This window comes from Saccharomyces kudriavzevii, assembly GCF_947243775.1.
Source record: "Saccharomyces kudriavzevii IFO 1802 strain IFO1802 genome assembly, chromosome: 12".
NCBI lineage: Eukaryota > Fungi > Ascomycota > Saccharomycetes > Saccharomycetales > Saccharomycetaceae > Saccharomyces > Saccharomyces kudriavzevii.
Genome location: NC_079283.1, coordinates 667,981 through 694,687, shown reverse-complemented (window position 1 = coordinate 694,687; position 26,707 = coordinate 667,981). Strand labels below are relative to the sequence as shown.

Genomic DNA, 26,707 nt, shown 5'->3' with positions numbered 1-26,707 from the left:
TTTCAAACGGATGCTGGAACACATAACAATTTGGATATGACCTTCAACATAAAAACTGGCACGGTAGAGAACAACGAAACATAGGCCTTAGAAGTGACCTAAAAGCATACTGCAACCAGCTCATCCAACTATGGTTACTCTTGAATACAACACAAACAGCAAACAGATTGCTGCAAGTGGCGCTGACGTCACACAATCTACTGAAACCAATATCGATCAAATAAATGTTCTAACCACATCTTTAATAGGAGAAACTAACCCAAATTTCACTCCACAACCAAACGAAGCTCTAAGCAAAATGATAAAAGGTTTATTTGAAAATGGTATGAAAAATCTGCAACAAAAAAAATTGAACGAAGCATTGAAAAACGTTTCCTTAGCAGTCGAAATGGCACAAAGGAAAAGGGCACCTTGGGAAGCTTTTGCTATTCAACTACCGGAGCTACATTTCATGCTTCGTAGCAAAATAGATTTATGCTTAATACTTGGAAAGCACTTAGAAGCGTTGCAAGACTTGGATTTTTTGCTAGGTACTGGGCTTATCCAACCAGATGTGTTTGTGAGAAAGGCTGACTGTTTGTTGAAATTGAGACAGTGGGAGGAAGCTAGAGCCACGTGCGAAAGAGGTTTAGCCTTAGCCCCCGAAGATATGAAACTCAGAGCACTTTTGATAGAGACAGCAAGAAATTTGGCCGAATATAACGGCGAATGAGAATCATGTTCGGTAACATTGTAACATCTTCTCGATCTCTCTTCAAGTTACATAACGACTTTGTAGTGAAAATTTATTTTAGATAGATTCGGAGTACATAAAACAAGCCTATTAGCGCATGAACTGATGATTTATCTTTTATGAGGGCCTCTACTCACCCAACTTCAGAGTACTTCACCTGCACCCTCCCATCGCCAGTTTTTTTTTTTTCTCATGATGCTTGAAAAAAAAGTGAACATAGAAAAAAGCCTTCATAATTAAAACAGGTCGCTCATTATCTCGTCCGGTACCGACAGTCACAACACGCTAAACTATCGACGTTTGCCTGATCTAAGATGTCCTCTCAAGCATTCTCTCCAGTTCATCCAAATGCGGCAACATCGGATGTGAATATTACTATTGACACTTTTGTCGCTAAATTGAAGAGAAGACAAGTACAAGGTTCGTATGCCATTGCCTTGGAGACTTTACAGCTATTAATGAGATTCATTTCAGCAGCTCGTTGGAACCACGTCAATGAGCTTATTGAGCAAATCAGAGATTTAGGTAACAAGTTAGAAAAGGCTCATCCCACCGCTTTCAGTTGTGGCAACGTCGTCAGAAGAATATTAGCTGTTTTGAGAGATGAAATAGAGGAAGTTAGCATGAGTACGACCGTCACATCTACAACCGTTGCCGAACCTTTAATTTCCTCCATGTTTAATTTATTGCAGAAACCCGAGCAACCTCATCAGAATGGGAAGAATAGTTCTAGCATGAGAACCAAAACTGATTACCGTCAAGTGGCCATTCAGGGTATCAAAGATCTTATAGATGAAATCAAAAATATCGACGAAGGTATCCAACAGATCGCTATCGATTTGATTCACGATCATGAAATTTTGTTAACACCTACCCCTGACTCCAAAACCGTGCTAAAATTTCTGATCACTGCACGGGAACGCAGTAATAGAACTTTTACAGTTCTAGTCACAGAGGGATTCCCCAACAACACGAAGAATGCGCATGAATTTGCGAAAAAATTAGCACAGCATAACATAGAAACCTTAGTAGTTCCCGATTCTGCAGTTTTTGCGCTAATGTCCCGTGTGGGCAAGGTTATTATTGGTACTAAAGCTGTATTTGTCAACGGAGGTACCATCTCATCGAATTCGGGTGTTTCAAGCGTTTGTGAATGCGCGAGGGAATTCAGAACACCAGTCTTTGCTGTTGCGGGTTTGTATAAATTGTCTCCCTTGTACCCATTTGATGTAGAGAAGTTTGTTGAATTTGGTGGGTCGCAGCGTACACTGCCTCGAATGGATCCAAGAAAAAGGCTAGACACTGTTAATCAAATTACCGATTATGTTCCCCCTGAAAACATTGATATCTACATTACAAATGTCGGTGGGTTCAATCCAAGTTTCATATATCGTATTGCATGGGATAATTATAAGCAAGCTGATGTGCATTTGGATAAGAAGAAGGTATAACGGTAGGTCTTTCGTACATTGTCCATGAAAAGAAAAATAAATTTTATAGATCTAAACCATTTCTTCATTATTAGATATAAATGCAAAATTAAAATATTCACGTATTTCAATTTCAACAAAAAAGATCAATACATAAGAATAATTTTGATACTTGGTGTTTTTCTTTTAAAGGTCCGATAGTTTCATTCAGTTATTTGATAATTATGCACGTATTTGGTTCGTTTTGCCTGAACGAAAAACGAAAAGAATAAGAAAAACCATTAAGAAAATAAGGGAAACACATAGAATATATACGAAAACTGCAATTGAAGTAAAGTTCAGGATAGATAATGGCATCAAAGCTTGTGGTTTTTGGAGGAAACGGATTTTTAGGTAAAAGGATTTGCCAAGAAGCGGTAACTGCAGGTCATCGAGTCGTTTCGGTGTCAAGATCCGGCAAAGCCCCTCAAGGCACAGAATTAAATGATAAACAATGGATACAGGAGGTCCAATGGACCGCTGCTGATATTTTTAGGCCTGAATCTTACCACGAGCTATTAAAGGATGCTTCTAATGTGGTTCATTCTTTGGGAATCCTTCTGGAGAATGAAAATTATAAGAAAACTCTGTCGAAAACCCCCACGAATGATTCAAAATCATACTTTTCACCCTTTCAAACAGGCTCAAATCCCTTGAAAAAAAGTAGTCCTAATTTTACTTACGAAATGATGAATAAGCAAAGCGCTGTTATTTTAGCAAATACATTTAAGCAGGAAATCCTTGCAAAAAGCAAGGGGGAGCAGGCAAAAGTGAGTGAAAGATCTTTCACATACATTTCTGCCGATAAAGGATTTCCAATGATACCTAGCGGCTATATTAATTCAAAGAGGGAGGCTGAAATTGAACTAGAGAGAATGCAGGAATATTTCAGGCCTATTATTGTGAGGCCTGGCTTTATGTTCGATGAGCGTAGAAATGCAATTGGACCGCGGTCACTTATACACAGTGCTCTTGAACTGCTTTACTGTGGTAACAAGTTTCTATTGCAAAATAAACTGCAATTTATGAATGACTTAATCAGACCAACAGTATCCACGCAACAAGTGAGCCATTCAATTCTGAAAAAGATCGAAAATTCGGATTTTAAAGGAGTTGTTACACTTGAGGAAATACTCAAGACGTGAAGAATATTGCTGTTTATTTTCTTACCCTATTTTATTTACAAATTGAAAGTACTGAACTATATACAGCTTTTTATAATCTCAAATGGTGATGACAAAAATATAAAATGCAACTACAAATGCAACTTTAACGGCGTAGAAATGCCTGGTATGCCTCCTGGTTGATTTGAATGTTACCTATGGTTTTCATGTGTTTTTTACCCTCTTTTTGTTTTGATAAAAGTTTCTTTCTTCGTGAAACATCGGAAGCATGCAACTTTTGAAGAACATCTTTCCTTCTCGCCTTTATCGTTTCTCTAGCTATTATCTTATTGTTGGCTCTGGCTTGGATAACGACCTCATACAATTGCGATTTGACATACTCTTTGAATTTTTTCACCCATTCTCTACCGACTTTCTCTACTTCTGATTTATGCAGTACCCTGGATAAAGCGTCAATAGCATTTCCATTAACTAAGAGCTGCAGTTTTACGACATTAGAAGTTCTATATCCAGCATCTTCATAATCTAAGGAGGCAAATCCCCTAGACACAGATTTTAATTTCCCAAAAAAGTCGTCAACCAGGTGCGATAGTGGAAGGTAGTATTTTAACATCACCTGTCCATTTGTGTGTAAATAAGTTATATCAATTTGTTCACCTCGGTTGCTGTCACATAAACGTATAACGTTACCCAAGTATTCCTGGGGCAATGTCATAATTGCCTCTATGAATGGTTCGTGAAAGGCAACCACGTTTACTCTTTTTGTTGCACCATCTGGAAACTCATCAGGATTGGTTACAAGTTTTTTCGTACCATCAGTGAACTCCACTAAATAAGGAACAGTGGGCTGCGTTATGATCAATTTAGAGCCGTATTCTTTCTCTAATCGTTCACGAAAAACAGATGCATGCAACGATCCCAAAAATCCTAATCTCCAACCTTGTCCTAAGGCATTGGAAGTCTCACGTTCTAATGTAACAGATCTGTCGTTGAGAACAAGTCTACTCATATCATCGTCCATCGCTTTGAATTCAATTCCATCGGCTGGGAAAGCACCTACAAACACCATAGGTTTCTGTTCTTCAAAGCCGGGAAGTACTTCGGTTTCATTTTCTTTGCCTAAATGCATAATAGTGTCCCCAACTTTAGCTTCTTTAGAATCCTTCATCCCCAGCACTAAATAGCCAACCTGTCCTGCTTTTAGAGAACCTGTAGAAGTCCGATCAGGATACATGATTCCGATATCTTTAACGTCGTATTTCTCCTTTGTCTGAGCACAAATAACTCCGTCATTCTTGCGCACAAAACCGTCAACGATATTCACTAAAAGAACTGCACCTAAGTATGCATCATACCAAGAATCTACCAGCAATGCCCTGAAAGGTCTATCAAGTCTTCCAGTTGGTGGTGGTATGCGATCAATTATAGCGGGGAGTAGAAGTTCTTTTACGTTTAAGCCTGTTTTTGCACTGACCCCGATTATATCTTGTTCCGGGAGCTCAAAGTTATCTACTATTTGATCTTTTACCTGTCTTACGTCTGTAAGGCTAAGGTCAATTTTATTTATCACCGGAATCAACTTCAATCCTAAACTGAAGGCTAAATAGAAATTAGCGACTGTTTGGGCTTGAATACCCTGTGAGGCATCGACTAAGAGAATTGCACCCCCGCAAGATGCGTACGACCTTGAAACTTCCCCTCTAAAATCCACATGTCCTGGCGTGTCAATTAAATGTAAAAGATAGTCTTCTCCAGACTTCTTGTCGTTATAAAACATTGAACATGTTTGTGCTTTTATAGTAATACCTCTTTCTCTTTCCACTTCTAATTTATCTAGAACTTGCTTATTTCTTGCATTTGGATCAATGACATGCGTTATTTCCAACAACCTGTCACTCAATGTCGACTTACCATGATCAACATGGGCAACTATGGAAAAGTTTCTGTAATTTTCGATCGGAATTTGTTCGATTCGTGCTTGCAAATTCTGTGCAGAAGTAGCCGTATGATTATATCGTAGGAAGTATTCGAGCCGTTTATAGGGCCATACTTGCCTCAGCGAATTAACTTTGAATTTTAACATTTTATGGCCCGCTTAGTTTCCCACATTAATGCCTTTTCCTACCGGCTGTAACTGTAGTTAGGAGCGAACTAAACCTGGTCCCGTTTGTATACTAATTGTTTTTCTATATTTACATTACAATAAAAATATTAGCACACCTGATGAGAAAAAAGGAAAGGCAGAGTACATAACAAATGCAACTAAATGAAGCTAAAATTGATAGTAAATGGTTGTGAAGCGCCAGATGATTACAAATTATTGAGAACTACTATCAATACGGTAGCTTCGCTAAGAAAGACAGCTATCTTGAGATTTAATAGCGAAAGGTTGGCAATTATATCCACTCCCAAATCGTCACTGAATAGTAGTAGCAACGGTACAATCTTACGAGGAGATACCGGGCAACTTTGGTGTACCATCCCTCAGGATGTGTTCAGACTATATACAGTTGTATCGGCTCGTGAGCTCAATACAATAACAATGGAGTGTAATTGCGATTCTTTATTGAGTGTCTTCAAGAGATACGATCGTGTAATGAACCAGGGATCGTCTTCTAATATGACCATAAAGCTACAGTCAATGCCAGAATGGAATACAAACAATGGAACCCTTTCAGGAGGAACAACAGGAGGTGTGGATACGACATCAAAACCGAACCCCATCTGTGCGTTAGGTATAATGTTTGAAGAAATTGTACACACCAGCGGCCCAAATGATGCTGTGGTCGTGAATGGTGGGATAGACGATCACAATAATCTACCAACAACAGTGAGTACAGGAAATTTGCTCACAAGTAACAAGGTTATCATGCATTCATTCAAAGTGCCTGTCAAATTATTATTCCGTGTCCAAGACATGCGAATACAAGAACCTATGATTAACTATATTCAATTGATGATGTACAAGTTGCCGCCAATTTCGGGTGAGTTCGGTTCTGCCTTCCATGGGTTTATTAGGCGTGTCGAACGGTATACTAACGTCAATCACATTCATTTAGTGGGAGTAAAAAAAAAAGAGCATGGAAGTGGAGGCGATGACGTAGAACTCAAGATAATCGTGAATGAATTAGATTGGCATTTGGAAATATGTTGGAATGGTCCTTTAGACTCTGTGATACAACAGCAAGAAGCCAGCTCAGCTAATCCTTCACAAACCCATAACATGAACACGAATCCCCAGCAGGAAGAGGGATCTCTTCCCATTATTGACGCAGACAAACCAATGTCTTCACTGTACGTCAATGCCAGAGATAGAGAGGAGGAGGAGAACGCCCGCTATGATGAAGACCTTCTAAGAATTGAAGATAGCGAAGTCGTAGACTCACGAAATAATTACACGGCTGACACCAGCGATGGTACGGAATTCAATGATATATCCGTGATGGTAGAAAAGGCAGAACAAGAGAGCTCATCCACTCATGAAGTAATCATTCGCTGCAAAGACTGGAAAGTTTGTTCCAAATTATATGCAGCATTTGAAGAGGTTGTCTTGGCAATTTCTCACGACGAATCCTGTGTATTCCACTGTTCGCTAGATCGTGGCAGTTCCGAGGATAGCGAGGATATGGAAAAACCGAGGGAGAGGGGACAAATTATATATTATATGGCAAGATCGAAGGGCTTATAAGCTTAGCGGCATTCGATATCCTAGCTACATTGCTAATTGCCTATTTAGATCAATATTATAGCTTTGGCATGAAAACAGTATAAATATGTACTATACATCCGTACATCTGAAAAATCCGTACTTTACATGCCATAACGGTGTTATCTTTTTTTAGCCAAAAAAACGACGGTAAAACTTCGGAAATTCCTGGAAAGTGTGCCAGAACAGCCTTACTTACGAACGGGGTGTTGCGTCTTAGAGTATATATGAATCGTACAATTAATTTTGTCACTAGCAAGATCTTCTTAATCACCATATACAAAAACTAAGCAAAAATGGTACGTAACAGCTTGATAAAGCCTTCAAGTTATGGAGCGAAAATGAGCGTTTCAACGAGGGAAAATGGCATGGCAATGGCCAATTAAGACGTATAACTGATATCCCATCTATAGTAAGAGAAAAGAAGAAGCGGAGATATAGCATGTCTTTGGAGTGCCTTCAATCAAAAAATCATGATCCTATGGTGATATCAAACGAGAGCAATTAAAATCACAGCTATAACACAAAGGGCTAAACACAGACCCCTTCATTACCTTGAAACGGATATATGATAAGCTATTACTTTCACACAGATGTTCGATGTTAGAGTAATAAATATAGGGAAGAAAAAGGCGGGGGAACGTTATAGTTTACGGCACTCGTTGAAACGTCCAAGAAAATTTGGGATTCATTATACTAACATAACCATTAATTTGAATATTAATTTTGTTTATACAGGCTAAAGTTCATGGTTCCCTAGCTCGTGCTGGTAAGGTTAAGTCTCAAACCCCAAAAGTGGAAAAAACTGAAAAGCCAAAGAAGCCAAAGGGTCGTGCTTACAAGAGATTATTGTACACCAGAAGATTCGTTAACGTCACTTTGATTAATGGTAAGAGAAGAATGAACCCAGGTCCATCTGTCCAATAAGTTAGTTATTAATTGAAGGAAAGGAGCTGGAAAGTAGCGAAGAACCAATGACTGTCTCTAGTTATTTTTAAAGAAAGGTAATTTTTGATTTGTACTTGTATTTGTATTTCCGCTATTCGTTTTTTATGTTAAATATAAGGTAATATTGAAATTATGTAACTAGTATTAGCTATCAATTAATTCTTTAGAGCTTTTACCGTAATAGAAATATACCACTCATATGGTCAGATTATATGCTTGTGGTTTCATTGCATAGCGTTTGGCAAATGTTTTTTCTACATGTTTTTGACTGGGCGCTTGGTAATACAACAATGTAAAAAAAATGAAAAAAACAACTATCGATGATCTTGACACTATTACTATAAAACGCCTATTAGGAAAAAGCGGCAAGTGAAGCATAAATTACACAATAATGTCTACTGACAACAATCATATCGCCGATAATGAGAGATTATTGGAACTGCTAGATTCCATAGAAAAACAGTTTCTAGTGCCATACGAAAAACCAGCAGACTTGCGTAAAATCTGTTCCACCACCAAACTACAAGATTCCACTCCAATAAAGGAACTAGAGAAGTTAGCTTCTGTACTGAAAGCCCATTGCACAAAGATCGGTATTGTGTGTAAACCAGGTACTTTTGATCGCAATCATAAAGTTGTCTTCACGGAAATTCAGAACTTTAGCAAACCTCTATTCTACTTACTAAGTTTATTTCCTTTGTTTTACAACGACAAAAATTGTCCCAAATATTTCACAGATCAACTCGACGAAAGTACACTGCAATTGCTTGATGGTTTAAGAGACTTTGTTGCAGAATTACAAAAAAGATTGAAAAATGAGCAGGACGCATCGCTAGACAAAGAAAGATTAACCTCCGTTGGTAAAATATTCAATGCGTGCGATTCACTTTCCAATTGTTCCAAGGTTGGGCCTTTTGGAATTCTGGCAAATATTCTCAAGGGTAACTTAGCAATAATGGATGATACGCTGGATGAAATAAAAGAATGGCTTGAAGAGCCTGATTTTTCAGCAAATTCGACCGATATATTCTTAGATTTCGAAAATTCTGAGTCTGAAACTGAGGTGAACGATGAAGAAGACTTTGATCAGGAAAAAATATATGAGAGCATTAAGTCGTTCTTTTATGGTTTTGCGAGGAAGATAAAGCTAATCAAATTACTTGTATCAACTTTCAGGAAAACGCTAGTATCAAAAGATTTCAAGCCCAAGAAGACTCAAGCAAGCATCTTAGACAGTTTGCATACATCATTTAAAGAAGTACAATTGCTCTTGGATGAAGTGGTATCCACCGTGCAGTTTGAGCCAAAGAAATTCAGCGCTGAAGAAGTGAAGGAAGAGCAAGCCGGACTGAGTGCAGTAACTAAGAAAGCTCTTACCCAAATCAATAAATTATATGAAGGCGATGCCAAAAGAAAAAAGTGGATCGAGATATGGGAGACAAAATTTAAAGAACTGCCTTAGTATATTCTCAAGGGCATCTTGAATACAGTATACGATATATAGTCAACCATCTTTCAAAATTCGTACAGAACATTTATCAAATGACAAAGAAAAGAAATATTGCTGTGTAGTTTAGACTCATGTTCATAACAGAAAAACGTGTCTAATTTAGACACAGTAGTTGGCCAGTTAAGACTATTTAAGATATACTCAACAAGTTGAACTCATTGACGTCATTGTTGTAACCGAATTTAATCGAAATGGTTGTCATAGTAACGTTCAAGAAAAATGCGTGGGTGTGACCCCTGCTTGCCAGTTTTTGTTTTTACGCTGGTGAAAAGCAAATGCTGGGTCCCTTGAAAAATATGACCAGCCTTGCCTTGATCCATGCATGCAACAAAGTTTCAGTTTTAACTTGCTTATTTTTGAGATTTGTTTATTTGTTTATATGTTTCAGTTGTTGTGTAAATATTGGCATTTGAAACTAAGCCCCTCAGCAATTCGTTGTGGAAATGGAGGAACAGGATACGAAAGTAATTGCCTACATAGGCATTGATCAAATATATAAAGATAGTGGATAATCTCATGCTAGGCAAAGGAAGCACATTCTCAGTTATTCTTTATAAAATCACTCAAAATAAAGCAATCAAATTCTCGTCATACAAAAGATTGCGTCAGCAAAGTTTCTATACCATTGAAGATCTTTCACTCATTTAAGACTCAACATCGCAACATAATATACAAGCCCTGCCTCTCCTTTGAAACTTTATATCTTCAAGAGTAAAATACCTGTCGCTCCTTTTATAACCTACTCTTCAAGGGATTACTCTCGCTTTCAACACATCGAAATTTTAAATAGAAAACAATACTAAAAATAATAGAATGTCGCTCCTTTATACTATCCTTCTATTCACACAACTCTTATTATTACCAACTAATGCCTTTGATGGCTCCGCTAATACAAACATTGCTGTCTACTGGGGTCAAAATTCAGCCGGAACCCAAGAATCCTTAGCTACGTACTGTCAATCTTCTGATGCTGATATTTTCCTATTATCTTTCCTGAACCAATTCCCAACGCTTGGCTTGAACTTTGCCAACGCATGCTCTGATACCTTTTCGGACGGCTTACTTCATTGTACCCAAATTGCCGAAGATATTGAGACTTGCCAATCCTTAGGCAAGAAAGTTCTTTTGTCGTTAGGTGGTGCATCTGGTAGTTACCTATTTTCGGATGATTATCAAGCGGAGACTTTCGCTCAAACTTTGTGGGACACTTTCGGCGATGGTACTGGTGCTAGCGAACGTCCATTTGGGTCAGCCGTTGTCGATGGTTTTGATTTTGATATTGAAAACAACAACAATGTTGGTTACAGTGCCTTAGCGGCCAGATTGAGAACTTTATTTGCCGAAGGTACCAAGCAATATTACCTCTCTGCAGCTCCACAATGCCCATACCCAGACGCTTCCGTTGGTGACTTGTTAGAGAATGCCGACATCGATTTTGCATTCATTCAATTCTATAATAATTACTGTGGTGTCAGTGGTCAATTCAATTGGGACACCTGGTTAAATTACGCCCAAACAATATCCCCAAATAGGGATATAAAGCTGTTCCTAGGTTTACCTGGTTCTGCTTCAGCTGCTGGCTCTGGTTATATTTCTGATACTTCCATATTGGAATCTACTATTGCGGAGATTACCTCATCAAGTTCATTCGGTGGTATTGCATTATGGGATGCATCTCAAGCTTTTTCCAATCAACTGAATGGCGAGCCATATATTCAAGTTTTGAAGGACTTATTAACAGATGCTAGATCTGCCACGCCTTCTTCTGTTACTACTTCAGAAGCCCCAGCTACCTTGAGTTCAACTACCTCTACTTTTCAAAAAAAGACCTCCCAATCTATGGCAACTACACAGAGTAGGAGTAAAGTCACATTATCCCCAACTACCGGTGGTGACAGAATATCAACTACTAAAACCAGAAACACTTCCACAAGTACCACTAAGGCAAAAACTAGCAGAAGTACCACCACATCAAACAGTTTTTCGAGTGCAGTTACGACCACAAGTTTATCTCCTCAAACAACGAGCGCAACCGTGATAAAGCCTCAGAAAACTACTACAAGTACTCTTTCCCCAACAACGACGAGTTCCGCTGCAGTAACGCCCCAGACAACCACTACAAGTACTCTTTCTCCAACAACGACGAGTTCCGCTGCAGTAACGCCCCAGACAACCACTACAAGTACTCTTTCTCCAACAACGACGAGTTCCGCTGCAGTAACGCCCCAGACAACCACTACAAGTACTCTTTCTCCAACAACGACGAGCTCTACTGCAGTAACGCCCCAGACAACTACTACAAATACTCTTTCCCCAACTACGACGAGCACAAACTCAGATAATGCAGCCCGTACAATGGCCAAAGACTTAAATGCTCAATACTCAGCTGGTCAGTTGAATGGCAAATCTACTTGCAGTGAAGGTGAAATTGCATGTTCTGCCGATGGAAAATTTGCTATTTGCGATCATAGCACTTGGATTTATATGGAATGTGCTTCAGGAACCACATGTTATGCTTATGATTCTGGTGATTCAGTGTACACCCAGTGTAACTTCTCCTATTTGGAGAGTAATTACATCTAAACTTTTGAAGAATAAAATTGAAAAGGTCTAAAATATTCTTCTTTTCTACTACACTCTTTACTTCTCTGCCTTATGTTATCACTTCTATTTTATTTCCTCAGGATGCTTTGCACAACAGAAGGAACAAAACTTCCAGTTCTTTTTTTATATAATTAACCAATTCTTATTTACGATAAAATATACGGAAATTTCAACTTGCTGGTATTATTCTATTTTGTGTTTGCTACAGAGAATATATATCTCGCGCCGACTTGTTTTTATTCAAATACTACATATATTAGGGTCTTTTATGTTTAGAAAATTCCAATTTTCCTTATTGGTTAATTTTTGTGCGTCAAGTAATATGCATAAACGCGGGATCTGATTTCAATGGTTTCCTCATCTTCGTCAAACATTGGTTTCCAATTAACCATTTCAATCAGCTCAGGAGCCAAATTAAACTCGTCATTAGCCAGTTGGAAAAATTCTAAGTCTCTTTCCAACAGTTTTGGTCTATGTGGTGAAAATACTACTAAGGCCCTGCCTTTTTCAGACAATAAGTCCTTTGTCGTTTGGAGTAACTTGCGATGTTCCGTATGGTTAAAGACTAAATCGCTCAAGATAATTAAATCGAACTTTCCATTGCTGTTATCAGTCTTATCGACGTGGGCCAATAAGGGAGAATAATCATTCCCCCAAATATATCCCTCTGCACTGACGTTACCAAACCCTTCAGGAACGTTGGCTTTTATATTATAATCGACGTTCTCCATCAAATCTGGATCAGGATAATCAGTAGAAACAACCATTTGTGCGCCATTCAAAGCGCAAATGACGGTGGGTAAAGCTGCTGCAGCACCCAGTTCCAGAACAGTTTTTCCCTTCATCAATTCTGGGTGAGAATCCAAATGATTTGCTGTATATATACCTGCATTCCACAAAAGATGGCCCCAAAGTGGAGACGTGCCAACGAGACGAAGTTTGATGTCTTTCACATCAGATTTGGACTCTTTAGTAATGTGTGACCTCTGATATTCCGCAAAATGAGGCTCTGGTGGAGGAGGAAGAAAGTCTTCTGGCTCCTCAAAGAGGCCTGCAGCTCCGCCCAATGACTCTATATCTGACATGTGTTTCCATGTATTATGTGTTGTTGTAATAATTCTCGAGGTAAGTCACCAATTGTGGCTATTCTTTCACCAAATTTCAATTTCAAGTTTTTCGTCATATTTGAAAAAAAAAAAAAAAGGAAGGGACACGAGAAGAATCCGAGATCCACGAGCGGGCGTAATGCATTATGTTCCGAAAGGCTGTAACAGGGACCTTTTTTTTCTTTTACCCCAAGGGCGGTTATCAAGAGCATTGATATAAGAAGAACAGGATAATGTGTGAATAGAGGAGAAAATTGCTCAAAACAGAAGTTGAAGACGGTTGGGGCAGTATCATTAGAGATAGCGATGCCGGAAATTAGACAAAATGAAAAAATTAGTCATCGTATTGAAGGACCCTTCTTTATTATTCAGCTAATAAACCCTGATAATTTGAATGCATTAGAAGGTGAAGATTATATCTATTTAGGAGAATTATTGGAACTGGCAGACAAGAATTCCGATGTGTATTTCACAATTCTACAAAGCAGTGGTAGGTTTTTTTCCAGTGGAGCTGACTTTAAGGGTATTGCAAAGGCTCAAGAGGATAATGGTGCTAAATACGCATCGGAAACGAGCAAATGGCTGTCCAATTTTGTCGCTAGAAATGTATATGTCACCGACGTCTTTATCAAGCATTCCAAAGTTCTTGTTTGTTGTTTAAACGGGCCAGCGATAGGGTTAAGCGCGGCGCTGGTGGCACTCTGTGACATAGTATATAGCATGAATGATAAGGTCTATTTGTTATATCCCTTTGCCAATTTGGGATTGGTCACGGAAGGCGGCACTGCGATTTCGTTGCCGTTAAAATTTGGTGCGAACACGACGTATGAACGCCTCATGTTCAATAAACCCTTCAATTACGATATAATGACCAAGAGCGGATTTATAAGCAAGAACTTCAACATGCCATCTTCGAATACTGAAGCGTTCAATGCGGAGCTTTTGAAAGAATTGAAGGGGAAAGTGGAAGGACTGTACCTGCCAAGTTGCCTGGGGATGAAGAAATTACTAAAGTCGAACCACATTGGTTCGTTTAATGAGATCAATTCCATGGAAGTGAATGAATCCTTAAAATATTGGGTAGACGGCGAACCCTTGAGGAGGTTCAGCCAATTGGGCTCGAAACAAAGAAAGCACCGGTTGTAATGCCTGCTTTCAGAGGAACTTAAAAGATCAACAACTATATATCTATGTACAGACAATGTGTATGCTAATTACCTTATTTAGAGTTGGTCTTGAGGGATAGTGGCGCCGATATCCTGTCCTTGCGGGAGAGTCTCGAACTCCTGCTGCTCCTGCGGCACGGGTTGTTCCTTCTTGGATGCACTAACACCGATCATGATTGAACAAACAAGGACCAGTATTATCAAGAGACCGCTCCTTGTTGTTTGCCATCTCAAATTCTCGATATGTGACCGTATATCGCCCAGTATCTTGGTTTGAATCTTGTTGGAGCAGCCGTTCAACTTTAAGTTGATCTGTCTATACAGCAGAGTGTTTTCCAATTTCTGGTTGTTGAACTCCAGTTTAGCGTCCTTTTGCAAGAAATCTATTATGATCTCGTTCAGTTCGTCATGGATGGCGTTGAGTTCTCTCTTGAGTTTCAACAGCTGCAAATGATGCTCGTTCAGTTGCGTGTCTCTGGAATTTTGGATGGCAAACTTCAGTTCTGTCTCCAGGGAGCTGAACAAATGAGATTGTTTGTTGAGTTCCATGTCTCTCAGGAACAACTCATTATAACAGGAATAGAACTCATTATTTAGCAGTTGCAACAATAAAGAAATGACAAGTTTAGATTGTTCATCCGAGAAGTTGCCACTCTCGCGAAGCATTTGGTAGAATGTTATGGTATCCAACTGATTCTGCGAAGTAGTTGGTTTCAGCCCATTCCCCTGAGTAATAAAGTTCTCCGAAAATTTGTCTAATAGGCCGATAGGACGTTTTCCGTCATTCTCCTTCTCCTTCTCCTTCTCCTTCTCCTCTTTCTCCTTGTTAATGGAGAGTGGTGATGCCGATGTGTCTGATATCTGGAGGTTTTTCAACGACATTGATTTCTGCAAAAGTGGCCTTGCATGCGAGTTAAAGTACCGCAAACACACCCGCGAACCTTGCCCTACTTTGGTCTGGAAGTATCGGAGTGGCGATGCACGCACTAACCTTATCATTAGCTTAATAGATCGCTAAACACCACGCCTGCGCGAGGACTTCTTTCATTTCCATTTTAGCCATCAGCGCGATTATATACGCATATACTGCTTTACATACATCCCTATACTATCTATCTACTGTGGGTTTTTCAACGGCCATACCTCGGCGCGCGCCATGCATGAAAAGCAGATATTCAGGTGAGACTATATATAGAACCAGACAGCATACTGTGAGGTTCGCGGGGAGCGTAGCAGGATTCTGTCACCAACAAACAATGATAAAAGCCGTGTGTAAAAGATGGGTCAGCGGCACTGCAGTGCCGCTGATCAAGAAGAACAAACTACCACCCCGGCCACAGTTTACGCCGGAGATGGAAAAACAATGCACAGAGAAGTTTCTTCATGGCGGTAGAGGTCCCGGAGGCCAAAAGATTAACAAATGCAACTCCAAAGTGCAGCTGCGGCATGAGCCTACAGGAATCGTGGTTGAATGCCAGGAAACGCGGTCACGTGAGCAGAACCGCAAGCTTGCCCGGCTCAAGCTCGCGCGCGAACTCGCAGTGTCGTGCGACGCGACACCGTCCAGGGACGAAGCTCTCTTACAGTGGCATCGCCAGCAGAAACGCTCGCAGCGTCGGCGTAGTGTCGCGAAGTACGAGCAGCGTGAAGAAGCTGCTCGAGAGGAAAAGGAGGAACGCGAGGCACGAAACAGAGAAATGCTGCGCGAATTATTCCGCCGGTAACCGCAGGAAAAAAGAGAAGCGAGGATAAAAAGAAAGCAAGAGGAAAAAAAAAAAGTGAAAAAAAAAAAGTGAAACTTTACTAAATTTTTTCACCTGCGGGTACCGAGGGCCAAGGCGTGGGGTGATGGGTCACGGACAAAGCCCTGCGACAACAATACATAGAATAGTTCCTGCTGCTGCACACTGCACGTTGACACCGGAATCGCATCGTGTGGTGCTCATAGTCTAATCTTTGTTAGCAAACACAAGTCTTGTATTTTTCTTCACTTCACATTTCTTCAGTCTAGTTTCGAGTTCCTGGTCATTTTGCTTTTTTGGTCGTTTTACTTTTTTAGTCATTATATATGTTTGTTAAGATCGGTCGTTCCGCAATTACTTTTGTTTTTCTACACGTAAGAATAGTATAGGTTACTCCCCACCATCTTCCCCTCTTTTCATAAAGATAAGTGCATCTCATCAAATTACTACCTTCGGACTAACTGTTGATAGTACATACACCTTATAATGGGCCGTCCAAGGAAGAATGTTAGCCAAGAGAAAATACAACAACTGAAAAGAGAACTGGAGTTGGCCGGTAACAGAACGGACGTCTTGCTGCAAGACAAAAAGGGCCGTTCCAGGTCGTGTCTTCTTTGCAGAAGAAGAAAACAACGTTGCGACCATAAATTACCCAGTTGCACTGCTTGCCTGAAAGCCGGCATCAAGTGCGTGCAGCCCTCCAAGTATTCTTCATCCGCGTCAAATAACAATAACAGTAGCAATACCCCTACAGCTGGAACTGTAGCACCCCCACCTTACCCCATTATCAAAAATGAGCTGCAAGATAGCAGTATTGGCGCTGGCGCTGGCGCTTCCCTGAATGATATGACCATAATAAAACCCATTTCTGCTAGCAACACTAATGTGGATGCTGCTGATGGGAATGAATTCAAGAAAACTATGAACCCCGTTACGACCACCTCCAATCCGAATCTAATGAGGCAGAACAAGGACCAGTATACCATTTTTTTGGAGAAAAAACTGAAAAGTTTGGAGAGTTTGCTGGATCTGCCACCTGGATGCAACCAGTACAACAACAAGTTATCTCAGTACAAGAGGATCTCTCACTTGCTAGGTAATGGTGCCTCTGATTACTCTAGACCAAATACGAATATGGTCATACTGCCGCTTCCATCTTCTTCAAACAAACCACTGGAAAACACCAACAACAATGGCGGCAACGTTAGCACGGCCGCAAACGATACATCGGCTAACACTAACGACATCAACAATAACAACCATGCAAATTGCCAGTCGGCAAGCCTTCTGAATGACCCCTTAGAATCTTTGGATTTCACTAAATGTATTTTTGCCAAGTACAACTTGAAGAAGGAGTTTTTAATGTATGACCCCATTTTCGAACTGAACGAAAAACTGTCTCGTTCCTTCCTGGACACTTTCTTTACAAGATTACAATTCAAGTATCCGATCTTGGACGAACAAGAGATCTATACTTTCTATGATCACTACCTCCACAATAAGATCATTATTCCGCCATCCTCACCTTCCACGTCGTCCACCACTCCATCGTCGAATTCCCATTCCTACTCCGAAATAGAATTTCACTTCCTTTCCGGTAGAATGTGGCTGGTCTTCAGTATCAGCGCCTACTTGCTGATGACCACGGGTAAGTATAAGGGCTTCCCTCCACACCGGTACTTCTCCACGGCCATCCGTCACATCACTAAGTGTGGCTTGCACCTGAATTACGTCCAGCAAATTGAACTGTTGACATTGCTGGTTCTGTACATAATCAGAACAGACAGAGATTCTCTGATACTGTACGACATCATTAGGGATGTCATGGGTATATCCAAGAAGAAACTGCACCTAAATCAATGGTATCCCAACGATCCATTTGCAAATAAGAAACTACGATTATTTTGGTGTGTTTACCTTCTAGAGAGAATGATTTGCGTTGCTGTGGGGAAACCGTACACCATCAAGGAATCTGAGATAAACTTGCCCCTTTTCAGCAACAGTTCCTTTTATACAAAGGGTGGGCATGCGCCGACACCGTCGACCAATGACCACGGCGTACAATTCATCAATCAATCTTTGAAGTTGCGAAGAATCGAATCTCAATTCGTAGAAACTTTGCAACTCTTGAAAAACGACTCCAAATCAGTAAAGCAATCTGGTGATCAATTACCACTGGTACGAAAATTTTTTGAAGATCTGGAAATTTGGAGGAAAAGCTATTCCACTCTTGATGTAAAGAACTTTGAGAATGAAACTTTGAAACTTTATTACTACAGATCTGTTCGATTGTTGATCCAGCCGTATTTGGAATTTTTCGCTCCAGAGGATAGATTATTCAGGGAATGTCAGGCCGCCGCAGGTCAAATTTGTCAACTGTACAAAATATTTCATCAAAAGACTCTTAATGGCCATTCTACTCCGGCAGTCCACACGGTTTTCGTGGCTGGTGTCACTCTAATTTACTGTATGTGGTTGGCCAGGAATTTCGACGACCAAAGAAGGAAAAAATTGGGCGACGCCTCAAAACATACTAGACCTCTGATAAGTGCAAGTCTTTTTTCGACAATGGACGATTTAAGAGCTTGTTCCGTTTGCCTGTATGTCATGACAGAGAGGTCAAATTTTGCGAGAACTTTTAGAGACACGTTTGACCAATTAATGAATGCTACGGTGGGTAATTTAATTGAAAGATGTGGTCCAGATTCTTCTGAATTGATCTTCATGGCCAGTAGTATAACTAAATCTACTGAACCAAAGAACCTCGATGGCAAGGAAAATATTACCGATGAGGCCATTTCTTCCACAACTACCGCCCATAGTACTGCCTCCACAGCTGTATCTAAACAATCAAACTCTAAGAACAAAAAGGTTTCTCACAACGGCGGTATGCCGCCTGCTGTGGCAAGGATATTTGGTAAAGGTCAAGCTGAAGAACATGCTGGTTTCGTGGAAAATTCACAGGTGGATTTAGCTGAACAGGAGAAGTTTAAAAAGAAGCAAGGTGTCTTGGAGAAAACTTCCGTACCCAGAAGTCTGGCTCACTTACTGACTAAAATGGATGACAGAACTCATGTTTCCAATTCGTCAATGGCTCATACTACCTCGTCATCATCATCATCATCGTCGTCGTCGTCGTCGTCATCATCATTATCATTTCCTTCATCGCAAGAAAGAAACCTGAAAACTGACGTAATCAATGATAATAGAAATGACAATAACAATGTCATCAACAGCAACAGTAGTGATAATAATAACAATATCATCAACAACAACAACAACAACAACAACAATAACAGCCGCAGTAATAGCAATGCTATTAACAACAACAGCCGCAGTAATAGCAATGCTATTAACAACGATAACCGCAGTAATGACAATGGTAATCAGTATGCCCCGAACAACAACATGACAGCGGAAAGTGGCCACGAAAGGCCTTTTCAAGATCAATATATTGTCAAGAAACCAACCAACCAAACGGAATTTGATTGGCAGGTTTTTCAACAACAAGCTTTTCTACAGCAGCAACTAGCCCAACATAATTTACAAGCATATTTATCATCTTTGAATCCTGAGACCATACCCAATAGAAGCCCTTCCAAGTCTTCTAGTATATCTACCGCATCTTCTCATTCAGATCCAATTTCAGTAACAATGACTCAAACCCCAACTTCATACCCCCAAACTTCAAATTTGTTACTACAACAGCAGCAGATACCACAGCCAATCCAGCCACAACAGACTCAACAGCAGCAACAGCAGCATATGGCGTCACCACAACATTTCTCAGAAAACAATTTTACGAACCAATTAAACAATAGTATGGTCAATAATAGTAACACGTTACAATCTACGATATTTTCTAGCCCTTCAAATGAAAGTAAAAAATTAAGGCGCATCGAAGAATCAAGTTTCAGTACGTCACCACTAAGAACAGATTATAGTACAAATATTATTTCTTCAATGCCAGCCTCAATTAGCGGTCGTTCGATACCTGTCAATGTCAAACAAGCCCGGAATGGCTCCTCTTCGGGTGATATACTCTTCAGTAACGGGGCCCATGACATGATCAACAATATTTCTACATGGACTAATAACTCTGTTTTGGATGCTTTAAATAGTAAGTCTCTAATACAAACAATCTTCCCACAGAGTCAAGACCCGTCATCTCTCCCCATGGATAAACAACAACAACCGCCCGAAATATGTCCTGAAAGTAGTTTAACTGCCAATAATTTCCAACAAACACAAAATGACTCTTCCTACAACAGAAACTTATTTTTGATGTCCAACCAAGAAAGCGTCCAGCAATACAATCTTGAAGATACGGAAAAGAATAGGCCGAAGGCACAGGCAGAAACGACTACTGCCACAAATGTGCACTTTGAGAACGTCATTCCTACAGCGGCCAATACGGACATTAGAAAAAAACGTTCCAATTGGGATAACATGATGACATCTGGTCCAGTAGAAGACTTCTGGACGATTAACGACGATTACGGATTCTTAACTTGATTTTTCATTATCATTATATTATTATGTAAAGTTTTTTTTTTTTTTTCTATAGAGTTCTCACTTAATTTACTATAGATTTCTCTGATAGGTCTTGATCGATAACGAAGCTCTTCCCCTTACTATATACATGATTTCGAAACCGAATTAATCATCTATTTCATTTGTATGTTCCTCTCAAAGGTACTACTAACTATGCCTCGGCAACTTTAAAAACGTGAAGTACGGGTAAGAATTATTGAGGTAAAACCTTCATTCATGCTTGAAAATCTCAAAAACTGACAGATCTTTAGCACCTTCCAGAGCATGATTGAGATGGTTGTATTCAATGGTTGCAAAAGATAAACAGACATAAGCACTTATTTTCATTTGTCTTCTGAAAGGGACGAACGGTCCGCAACATATAACATAGTGTATTATTATTTCGCTTAATTGAAAATTAACCCAACTAAAATAACGATAAATACAATAGCGCAAATACATACATGGAGCATACAAACGCAACTACGTTTAAATTTCTTTCATTAGGAGGAAGTAACGAAGTGGGACGGTCATGTCACATATTACAATACAAGGGTAAAACAGTAATGCTCGATGCAGGGATTCATCCCGCATATCAAGGGCTAGCTTCGTTGCCTTTTTACGATGATTTTGATCTTTCCAAAATCGATATCTTGTTGATCTCGCATTTTCACTTAGATCATGCCGCTTCACTTCCATATGTGATGCAAAGAACAAATTTTCAAGGCAGAGTTTTCATGACACATCCAACTAAAGCAATTTATAGATGGTTGCTACGAGATTTTGTAAGAGTTACCAGTATAGGTTCTTCATCTTCTTCCATGGGGGGTAAAGACGAAAGCCTGTTTTCAGATGAGGATTTAGTTGACTCCTTCGATAAAATTGAAACAGTGGATTATCATTCTACTGTGGACGTCAATGGTATCAAATTCACGGCATTCCATGCGGGCCATGTTTTAGGTGCAGCGATGTTCCAGATAGAAATTGCTGGCTTGAGGGTGTTATTTACAGGGGATTATTCAAGGGAAGTTGACCGTCACTTAAATTCTGCTGAGGTTCCTCCACTTTCCTCTAACGTACTGATTGTGGAGTCTACATTTGGCACAGCCACTCACGAACCCCGTTTAAATAGAGAAAGGAAACTGACTCAACTGATTCATTCCACAGTGATGCGAGGAGGTCGTGTTCTATTACCTGTTTTCGCTTTGGGGAGAGCCCAAGAAATAATGCTTATACTGGATGAATATTGGTCTCAACACGCCGATGAGCTTGGTGGGGGCCAAGTTCCAATATTCTATGCGTCAAATTTGGCCAAGAAATGTATGAGTGTCTTTCAAACCTATGTAAATATGATGAACGATGATATTCGAAAAAAATTTAGAGACTCTCAGACTAATCCATTCATATTCAAGAATATATCATATCTAAGAAACCTAGAGGACTTTCAAGATTTTGGTCCCAGTGTAATGCTTGCATCTCCAGGTATGTTGCAGAGTGGTTTGTCAAGAGATTTACTTGAAAGATGGTGCCCCGAAGATAAGAATTTAGTATTAATCACCGGTTATTCCATCGAAGGAACGATGGCAAAGTTTATAATGCTTGAACCGGATACAATTCCTTCCATAAACAATTCTGAAATAACCATTCCAAGACGTTGTCAAGTTGAAGAAATTTCCTTTGCTGCACATGTTGATTTTCAAGAAAATTTGGAGTTTATTGAAAAGATTAGTGCACCAAATATTATTCTTGTTCATGGGGAGGCCAATCCTATGGGTCGTTTGAAATCTGCATTACTATCAAATTTCGTCTCCTTAAAAGGCACAGAAAATGAAGTACATGTTTTCAATCCTCGAAACTGTGTTGAAGTAGATCTTGAATTTCAAGGCATCAAGGTTGCAAAGGCTGTAGGAAATATTGTGAATGAAGTATATAAGGAAGAGGGCAGAGAGGTAAAAAAAGAAATTTCGATCAAGACTGAGCCTATAAAAGAAGAAAACGAGAATAAGCTGGATTCTCGGGCTGAGAAAGATATAACTAATGCGGATGAGCTCAGGGATATTGTTGTTTCGGGAATTTTGGTTTCAGATGACAAAAATTTCGAATTAGACTTTCTTTCTTTGTCTGACCTGAGGGAACATCATCCTGACCTTTCTACAACAATATTAAGAGAACGTCAATCAGTTCGTGTAAATTGTAAGAAGGAGCTCATTTACTGGCACATTTTGCAAATGTTTGGTGAGACTGAAGTCCTCCAAGATGACGATAGGATAACAAACCAGGAACCAAAGGTCAAGCAAGAAAAAAGTAACGAACAAAATTATTCTGGTAAATTGATTCTGCAGATAATGGGAGATATTAAATTGACTGTTGTCAACACTCTAGCTACTTTAGAATGGACTCAAGATTTGATGAATGACACTGTGGCAGATTCCATTATTGCAATACTTATGAATGTGGACTCTGCTCCAGCCAGTGTAAAACTTTCGAGCCATTCTTGCGATGACCACGATCATGACAGTGTGCAATCTTATGGACGAATCAACACGGATGAGGTATCAAGAGTGAAACAGATCTCAAGGTTGTTCAAAGAACAGTTTGGTGAATGTTTCACCTTGTTTCTCGATAAAGATGAGCCTGCAAGTAGTAACGAAGAAGCTATAAATGGAGTTATCACTATAGGTAAAAACACTGCTAGGATTGATTTCAGCAACATGAAAATTTTAGAATGTAATTCGAATCCATTAAAAGGTAGGGTGGAAAGTCTTTTAAATATTGGCGGCAACTTGGTTACACCGCTCTGTTAAATATGACTATGCATGCTATATAGATTTCCTTTTAGAATCAGTAACCGACCCATACCTAATCAGGAACATCTTTTAGCTTCTGCATTAATCACTCTTTACGTAATGGAACTAAAATGCCAAAATTATTTTAAAATTTTTTTCAAGGCCGTAAAGAATATTTCAGGCTCATCTCATCTCATCTCATCTAATCAGTTTAATAATTTTAGAAATTGTTTATTCTGATTGATAGTAAGTCTCAATCTTCAAATCATAAAAGGAATAGATAACGTGAATCTCAGATATCGCCAAAAAAAAATGAGTACTGGGAAAAAGTCTGTGGAGGGCACTTACATTGACGATTCTATAACATTCGAATCATTTCATCTTGACTCTCGATTATTACAAGCTATAAAAAATATAGGATTCCAAAATCCAACACTAATTCAGTCGCACTCCATTCCTTTAGCTTTACAGCAGAAAAGAGATATTATAGCAAAAGCTGCTACAGGTTCTGGTAAGACTCTAGCTTACTTAATTCCCGTGATTCAAACCATCCTAGAGTATAAGAAAACAGTCGATAACGAAGAAGAAAATGGTACCTTAGGTATTATACTTGTTCCAACAAGAGAACTGGCTCAGCAAGTGTACAATGTTCTAGAAAAACTAGTCTTATATTGTTCAAAAGACGTAAGAACTTTGAACATATCATCCGACATATCTGATTCTGTCTTAAATACTTTACTTATGGATCAACCAGAAATCATAGTTGGTACACCTGGTAAGCTGTTGGACCTGCTGCAAACAAAGATTAATTCTATTTCTTTGAATGAGATAAAATTTTTAGTCATTGATGAAGTGGATTTAGTGTTAACATTTGGTTATCAAGATGATTTGCATAAAATCGGCGAGTACTTACCATTGAAAAAAAATTTACAAACTTTCTTAATGAGTGCAACTTTAAACGACGATATACAAGTTCTAAAACAAAAATTTTGTCGTTCTCCAGCTATTCTTAAATTCAATGACGAGGAAATAAATAAGAATCAAAACAAACTACTCCAGTACTATGTCAAAGTTAGCGAATTCGATAAGTTCTTATTATGCTATGTTATTTTCAAGCTTGGCCTCATCAAAGGTAAGACATTGATTTTTGTTAATAATATTGATAGAGGTTATAGACTCAAGCTAGTTATGGAGCAATTTGGTATCAAGTCATGTATATTAAACAGTGAGCTGCCCGTTAATTCGAGGCAACATATTGTTGATCAATTCAATAAGAACGTCTACCAGCTGTTAATTGCTACAGATGACACTGAGTACATAAAAGAGGAGGATGGAGACATAGAGGAACATAATGGCGGAAACGAAGAAGAGAGAAACTTGGAAGCCGAATCAGAAAATGGTGAAAAGCCAAGTAAAGAAAAGAAGGTTCAAGTGAAGAAAGATAAGGAATACGGTGTTTCTCGTGGTGTTGATTTTATAAATGTTGCATGTGTCCTAAATTTCGATTTGCCAACAACGGCCAAGTCGTATGTTCATAGGGTAGGTAGGACTGCTCGTGGTGGTAAGACCGGCACTGCAATTTCATTTGTGGTCCCATTGAAAGAATTTGGAAAGCATAAGCAATCAATGTTACAAACGGCCAAGAGGGACGAAAAGATTCTTTCGCGAATTATCAAACAACAAAGCAAATTAGGCTTGGAGTTGCAGCCTTACAAATTTGATCAAAAGCAAGTTGAGGGGTTCCGCTACAGAATGGAAGACGGTTTCCGTGCTGTGACCCAGGTTGCTATCAGGGAAGCAAGGGTGAAAGAATTGAAGCAAGAATTATTGGCGAGTGAGAAGTTGAAAAGACATTTTGAAGAAAACCCAAAGGAATTACAAAGTTTAAGGCACGACAAAGAATTACACCCAGCAAGGGTGCAACAGCACCTAAAGCGTGTTCCAGATTACTTGCTTCCTGAATCAGCTAGAGGAAATGGGACCAAAGTTAAATTTATTCCGTTCTACAATCCCAAAAAGCGTCATCCACATAGGAAGGGTAAAGTTAGTAAGCCAAAAAATGGTAAAGTCGACCCGTTGAAGAACTTCAAATGACTCTAGTGATATTAGTATTTATTCTATACGTTGTTCAAAAATTTAAATACCAAAAATGCTCTTCAGTCGAACATGATATATAAATGCCCTTTTCTGCTTCCCTGAATACAATACTTCACCTAAACGCAAAAACGCGCAGGCCATTACTAATTGGCTCCATTTCCAAATAACGTCCCTTCTATTAACTGGAAAAGTCCATGCAGTGATTTGCCTTTTCTGTATGATTGAGTGCCATTTATCATGTTTTTTAGTCAACAGGGGTCTTCAACACAACAATAACTGAATCACCTCTTAAGAATAATTTACTGATGAATCTCTCACGATTGATTATATTTTTGCCTTTTTTCTCGGTCCAAAGCTCCTTCACATTCTCTAGAACCATATTGCAATGCCTGTCGAAGGCTTTTACTCTTGCTATTATTTTATGATTATTTCTCAATGAGATTATTACAGGTATTTTCGTTACCATAGCATCGTTTATCAGGGACATTGGACCATGCTTGAATTCAAACTCCTCTAGTTCTTCCAATTCTGCTTTGGAAAGCTCATGCTTGGGACGTTCAGATAGCTGTGAACTGGAAAGATATGCATTGTTGTTCTTAGTTAGTAAACAATGAAATTCATTCTAAATTACGGATTCAAATAAATGGAGATCAACATACGACATATTGGGCCGGTGATTTAATATTCGTCTTACCAACTGCAAAAGTTAGGGGAAACAAACGTGATGAAACTGCCATTAGAGGTGACGATGCCCATGTTTATGCCTTTCCAGTAAATAATTTTCACGGAACAAATTGTGTTACCCGACATATACAAGTGCCATGATTTCGGAATGTGAGACCCACTTCAAGTGAAGACATCTACAGATCAATAAGGAAAAGTTCAATGTCACGTCTATAGCAACCAGTACCTTCATGTTTCTTGAATATATCTTCCTTTCATTTATTTTGAAATGAATTAGTCTATAAATTGGGAATTTTTTGTCATATCTGGTGAATAACTTTTGGGCCGTTATGTAAGAAATACAGAACACAAATGTAGCTTTATGTAAATACAATTTTGCTTTCAGAACTTATGAAAAAATGTACATAATACAAAAAGAAAGGAGAGAAAGTAAGTTAAGTTGTTATTATATGCAAATTAAGAAAATGACGGAAAAAAAGTCAAGGTGATGATTAATTGC

At 39.1% G+C, this 26,707-nt stretch overlaps 16 protein-coding genes across 16 annotated transcripts; 12 read left to right on the top strand and 4 right to left on the bottom strand.

Moving 5' to 3' along the window:
* Nucleotides 1–130: 130 nt before the first annotated feature.
* SEC72 (Sec63 complex subunit SEC72) lies at nucleotides 131–712 on the top strand (the record flags this gene model as incomplete). Its single annotated transcript, XM_056229913.1, has 1 exon — nucleotides 131–712. The coding sequence occupies one exon, from the start codon at nucleotides 131–133 to the stop codon at nucleotides 710–712; it is 582 nt and encodes a 193-aa protein (XP_056083885.1).
* A 335-nt stretch (nucleotides 713–1,047) lies between these two features.
* Nucleotides 1,048–2,184, top strand: GCD7 (translation initiation factor eIF2B subunit beta; the record flags this gene model as incomplete). Its single annotated transcript, XM_056229912.1, has 1 exon — nucleotides 1,048–2,184. The coding sequence occupies one exon, from the start codon at nucleotides 1,048–1,050 to the stop codon at nucleotides 2,182–2,184; it is 1,137 nt and encodes a 378-aa protein (XP_056083884.1).
* A 329-nt stretch (nucleotides 2,185–2,513) lies between these two features.
* COQ11 (ubiquinone biosynthesis protein COQ11) lies at nucleotides 2,514–3,347 on the top strand (the record flags this gene model as incomplete). The annotated part of the gene is made up of 1 exon (XM_056229911.1): nucleotides 2,514–3,347. The coding sequence occupies one exon, from the start codon at nucleotides 2,514–2,516 to the stop codon at nucleotides 3,345–3,347; it is 834 nt and encodes a 277-aa protein (XP_056083883.1).
* A 124-nt stretch (nucleotides 3,348–3,471) lies between these two features.
* GUF1 (GTPase GUF1) lies at nucleotides 3,472–5,409 on the bottom strand (the record flags this gene model as incomplete). The annotated part of the gene is made up of 1 exon (XM_056229910.1): nucleotides 3,472–5,409. One exon carries the CDS (start codon nucleotides 5,407–5,409, stop codon nucleotides 3,472–3,474), a length of 1,938 nt encoding a protein of 645 aa, XP_056083882.1.
* Nucleotides 5,410–5,592: 183 nt separating this feature from the next.
* Nucleotides 5,593–7,014, top strand: MEC3 (Mec3p; the record flags this gene model as incomplete). Its single annotated transcript, XM_056229909.1, has 1 exon — nucleotides 5,593–7,014. The coding sequence occupies one exon, from the start codon at nucleotides 5,593–5,595 to the stop codon at nucleotides 7,012–7,014; it is 1,422 nt and encodes a 473-aa protein (XP_056083881.1).
* Nucleotides 7,015–7,328: 314 nt separating this feature from the next.
* RPS30A (40S ribosomal protein eS30) lies at nucleotides 7,329–7,959 on the top strand (the record flags this gene model as incomplete). The annotated part of the gene is made up of 2 exons (XM_056229908.1): nucleotides 7,329–7,331; nucleotides 7,771–7,959. The coding sequence occupies 2 exons, from the start codon at nucleotides 7,329–7,331 to the stop codon at nucleotides 7,957–7,959; spliced, it is 192 nt and encodes a 63-aa protein (XP_056083880.1).
* Nucleotides 7,960–8,371: 412 nt separating this feature from the next.
* Nucleotides 8,372–9,442, top strand: SKDI12G3200 (uncharacterized protein; the record flags this gene model as incomplete). Its single annotated transcript, XM_056229907.1, has 1 exon — nucleotides 8,372–9,442. The coding sequence occupies one exon, from the start codon at nucleotides 8,372–8,374 to the stop codon at nucleotides 9,440–9,442; it is 1,071 nt and encodes a 356-aa protein (XP_056083879.1).
* Nucleotides 9,443–10,303: 861 nt separating this feature from the next.
* Nucleotides 10,304–12,073, top strand: CTS1 (chitinase; the record flags this gene model as incomplete). The annotated part of the gene is made up of 1 exon (XM_056229906.1): nucleotides 10,304–12,073. One exon carries the CDS (start codon nucleotides 10,304–10,306, stop codon nucleotides 12,071–12,073), a length of 1,770 nt encoding a protein of 589 aa, XP_056083878.1.
* Nucleotides 12,074–12,393: 320 nt separating this feature from the next.
* Nucleotides 12,394–13,179, bottom strand: NNT1 (S-adenosylmethionine-dependent methyltransferase; the record flags this gene model as incomplete). The annotated part of the gene is made up of 1 exon (XM_056229905.1): nucleotides 12,394–13,179. The coding sequence occupies one exon, from the start codon at nucleotides 13,177–13,179 to the stop codon at nucleotides 12,394–12,396; it is 786 nt and encodes a 261-aa protein (XP_056083877.1).
* Nucleotides 13,180–13,506: 327 nt separating this feature from the next.
* Nucleotides 13,507–14,346, top strand: ECI1 (dodecenoyl-CoA isomerase; the record flags this gene model as incomplete). The annotated part of the gene is made up of 1 exon (XM_056229904.1): nucleotides 13,507–14,346. The coding sequence occupies one exon, from the start codon at nucleotides 13,507–13,509 to the stop codon at nucleotides 14,344–14,346; it is 840 nt and encodes a 279-aa protein (XP_056083876.1).
* A 77-nt stretch (nucleotides 14,347–14,423) lies between these two features.
* Nucleotides 14,424–15,365, bottom strand: PUT7 (Put7p; the record flags this gene model as incomplete). The annotated part of the gene is made up of 1 exon (XM_056229902.1): nucleotides 14,424–15,365. One exon carries the CDS (start codon nucleotides 15,363–15,365, stop codon nucleotides 14,424–14,426), a length of 942 nt encoding a protein of 313 aa, XP_056083875.1.
* A 257-nt stretch (nucleotides 15,366–15,622) lies between these two features.
* On the top strand, nucleotides 15,623–16,090 carry RSO55 (Rso55p; the record flags this gene model as incomplete). Its single annotated transcript, XM_056229901.1, has 1 exon — nucleotides 15,623–16,090. The coding sequence occupies one exon, from the start codon at nucleotides 15,623–15,625 to the stop codon at nucleotides 16,088–16,090; it is 468 nt and encodes a 155-aa protein (XP_056083874.1).
* A 504-nt stretch (nucleotides 16,091–16,594) lies between these two features.
* SKDI12G3110 (uncharacterized protein) lies at nucleotides 16,595–20,623 on the top strand (the record flags this gene model as incomplete). The annotated part of the gene is made up of 1 exon (XM_056229900.1): nucleotides 16,595–20,623. One exon carries the CDS (start codon nucleotides 16,595–16,597, stop codon nucleotides 20,621–20,623), a length of 4,029 nt encoding a protein of 1,342 aa, XP_056083873.1.
* Nucleotides 20,624–21,105: 482 nt separating this feature from the next.
* Nucleotides 21,106–23,445, top strand: YSH1 (cleavage polyadenylation factor subunit YSH1; the record flags this gene model as incomplete). Its single annotated transcript, XM_056229899.1, has 1 exon — nucleotides 21,106–23,445. The coding sequence occupies one exon, from the start codon at nucleotides 21,106–21,108 to the stop codon at nucleotides 23,443–23,445; it is 2,340 nt and encodes a 779-aa protein (XP_056083872.1).
* A 294-nt stretch (nucleotides 23,446–23,739) lies between these two features.
* On the top strand, nucleotides 23,740–25,521 carry DBP9 (ATP-dependent DNA/RNA helicase; the record flags this gene model as incomplete). Its single annotated transcript, XM_056229898.1, has 1 exon — nucleotides 23,740–25,521. The coding sequence occupies one exon, from the start codon at nucleotides 23,740–23,742 to the stop codon at nucleotides 25,519–25,521; it is 1,782 nt and encodes a 593-aa protein (XP_056083871.1).
* Nucleotides 25,522–25,768: 247 nt separating this feature from the next.
* Nucleotides 25,769–26,188, bottom strand: SMD2 (mRNA splicing protein SMD2; the record flags this gene model as incomplete). Its single annotated transcript, XM_056229897.1, has 2 exons — nucleotides 25,769–26,096; nucleotides 26,184–26,188. 2 exons carry the CDS (start codon nucleotides 26,186–26,188, stop codon nucleotides 25,769–25,771), a joined length of 333 nt encoding a protein of 110 aa, XP_056083870.1.
* Between the last annotated feature and the right edge of the window lie 519 nt (nucleotides 26,189–26,707).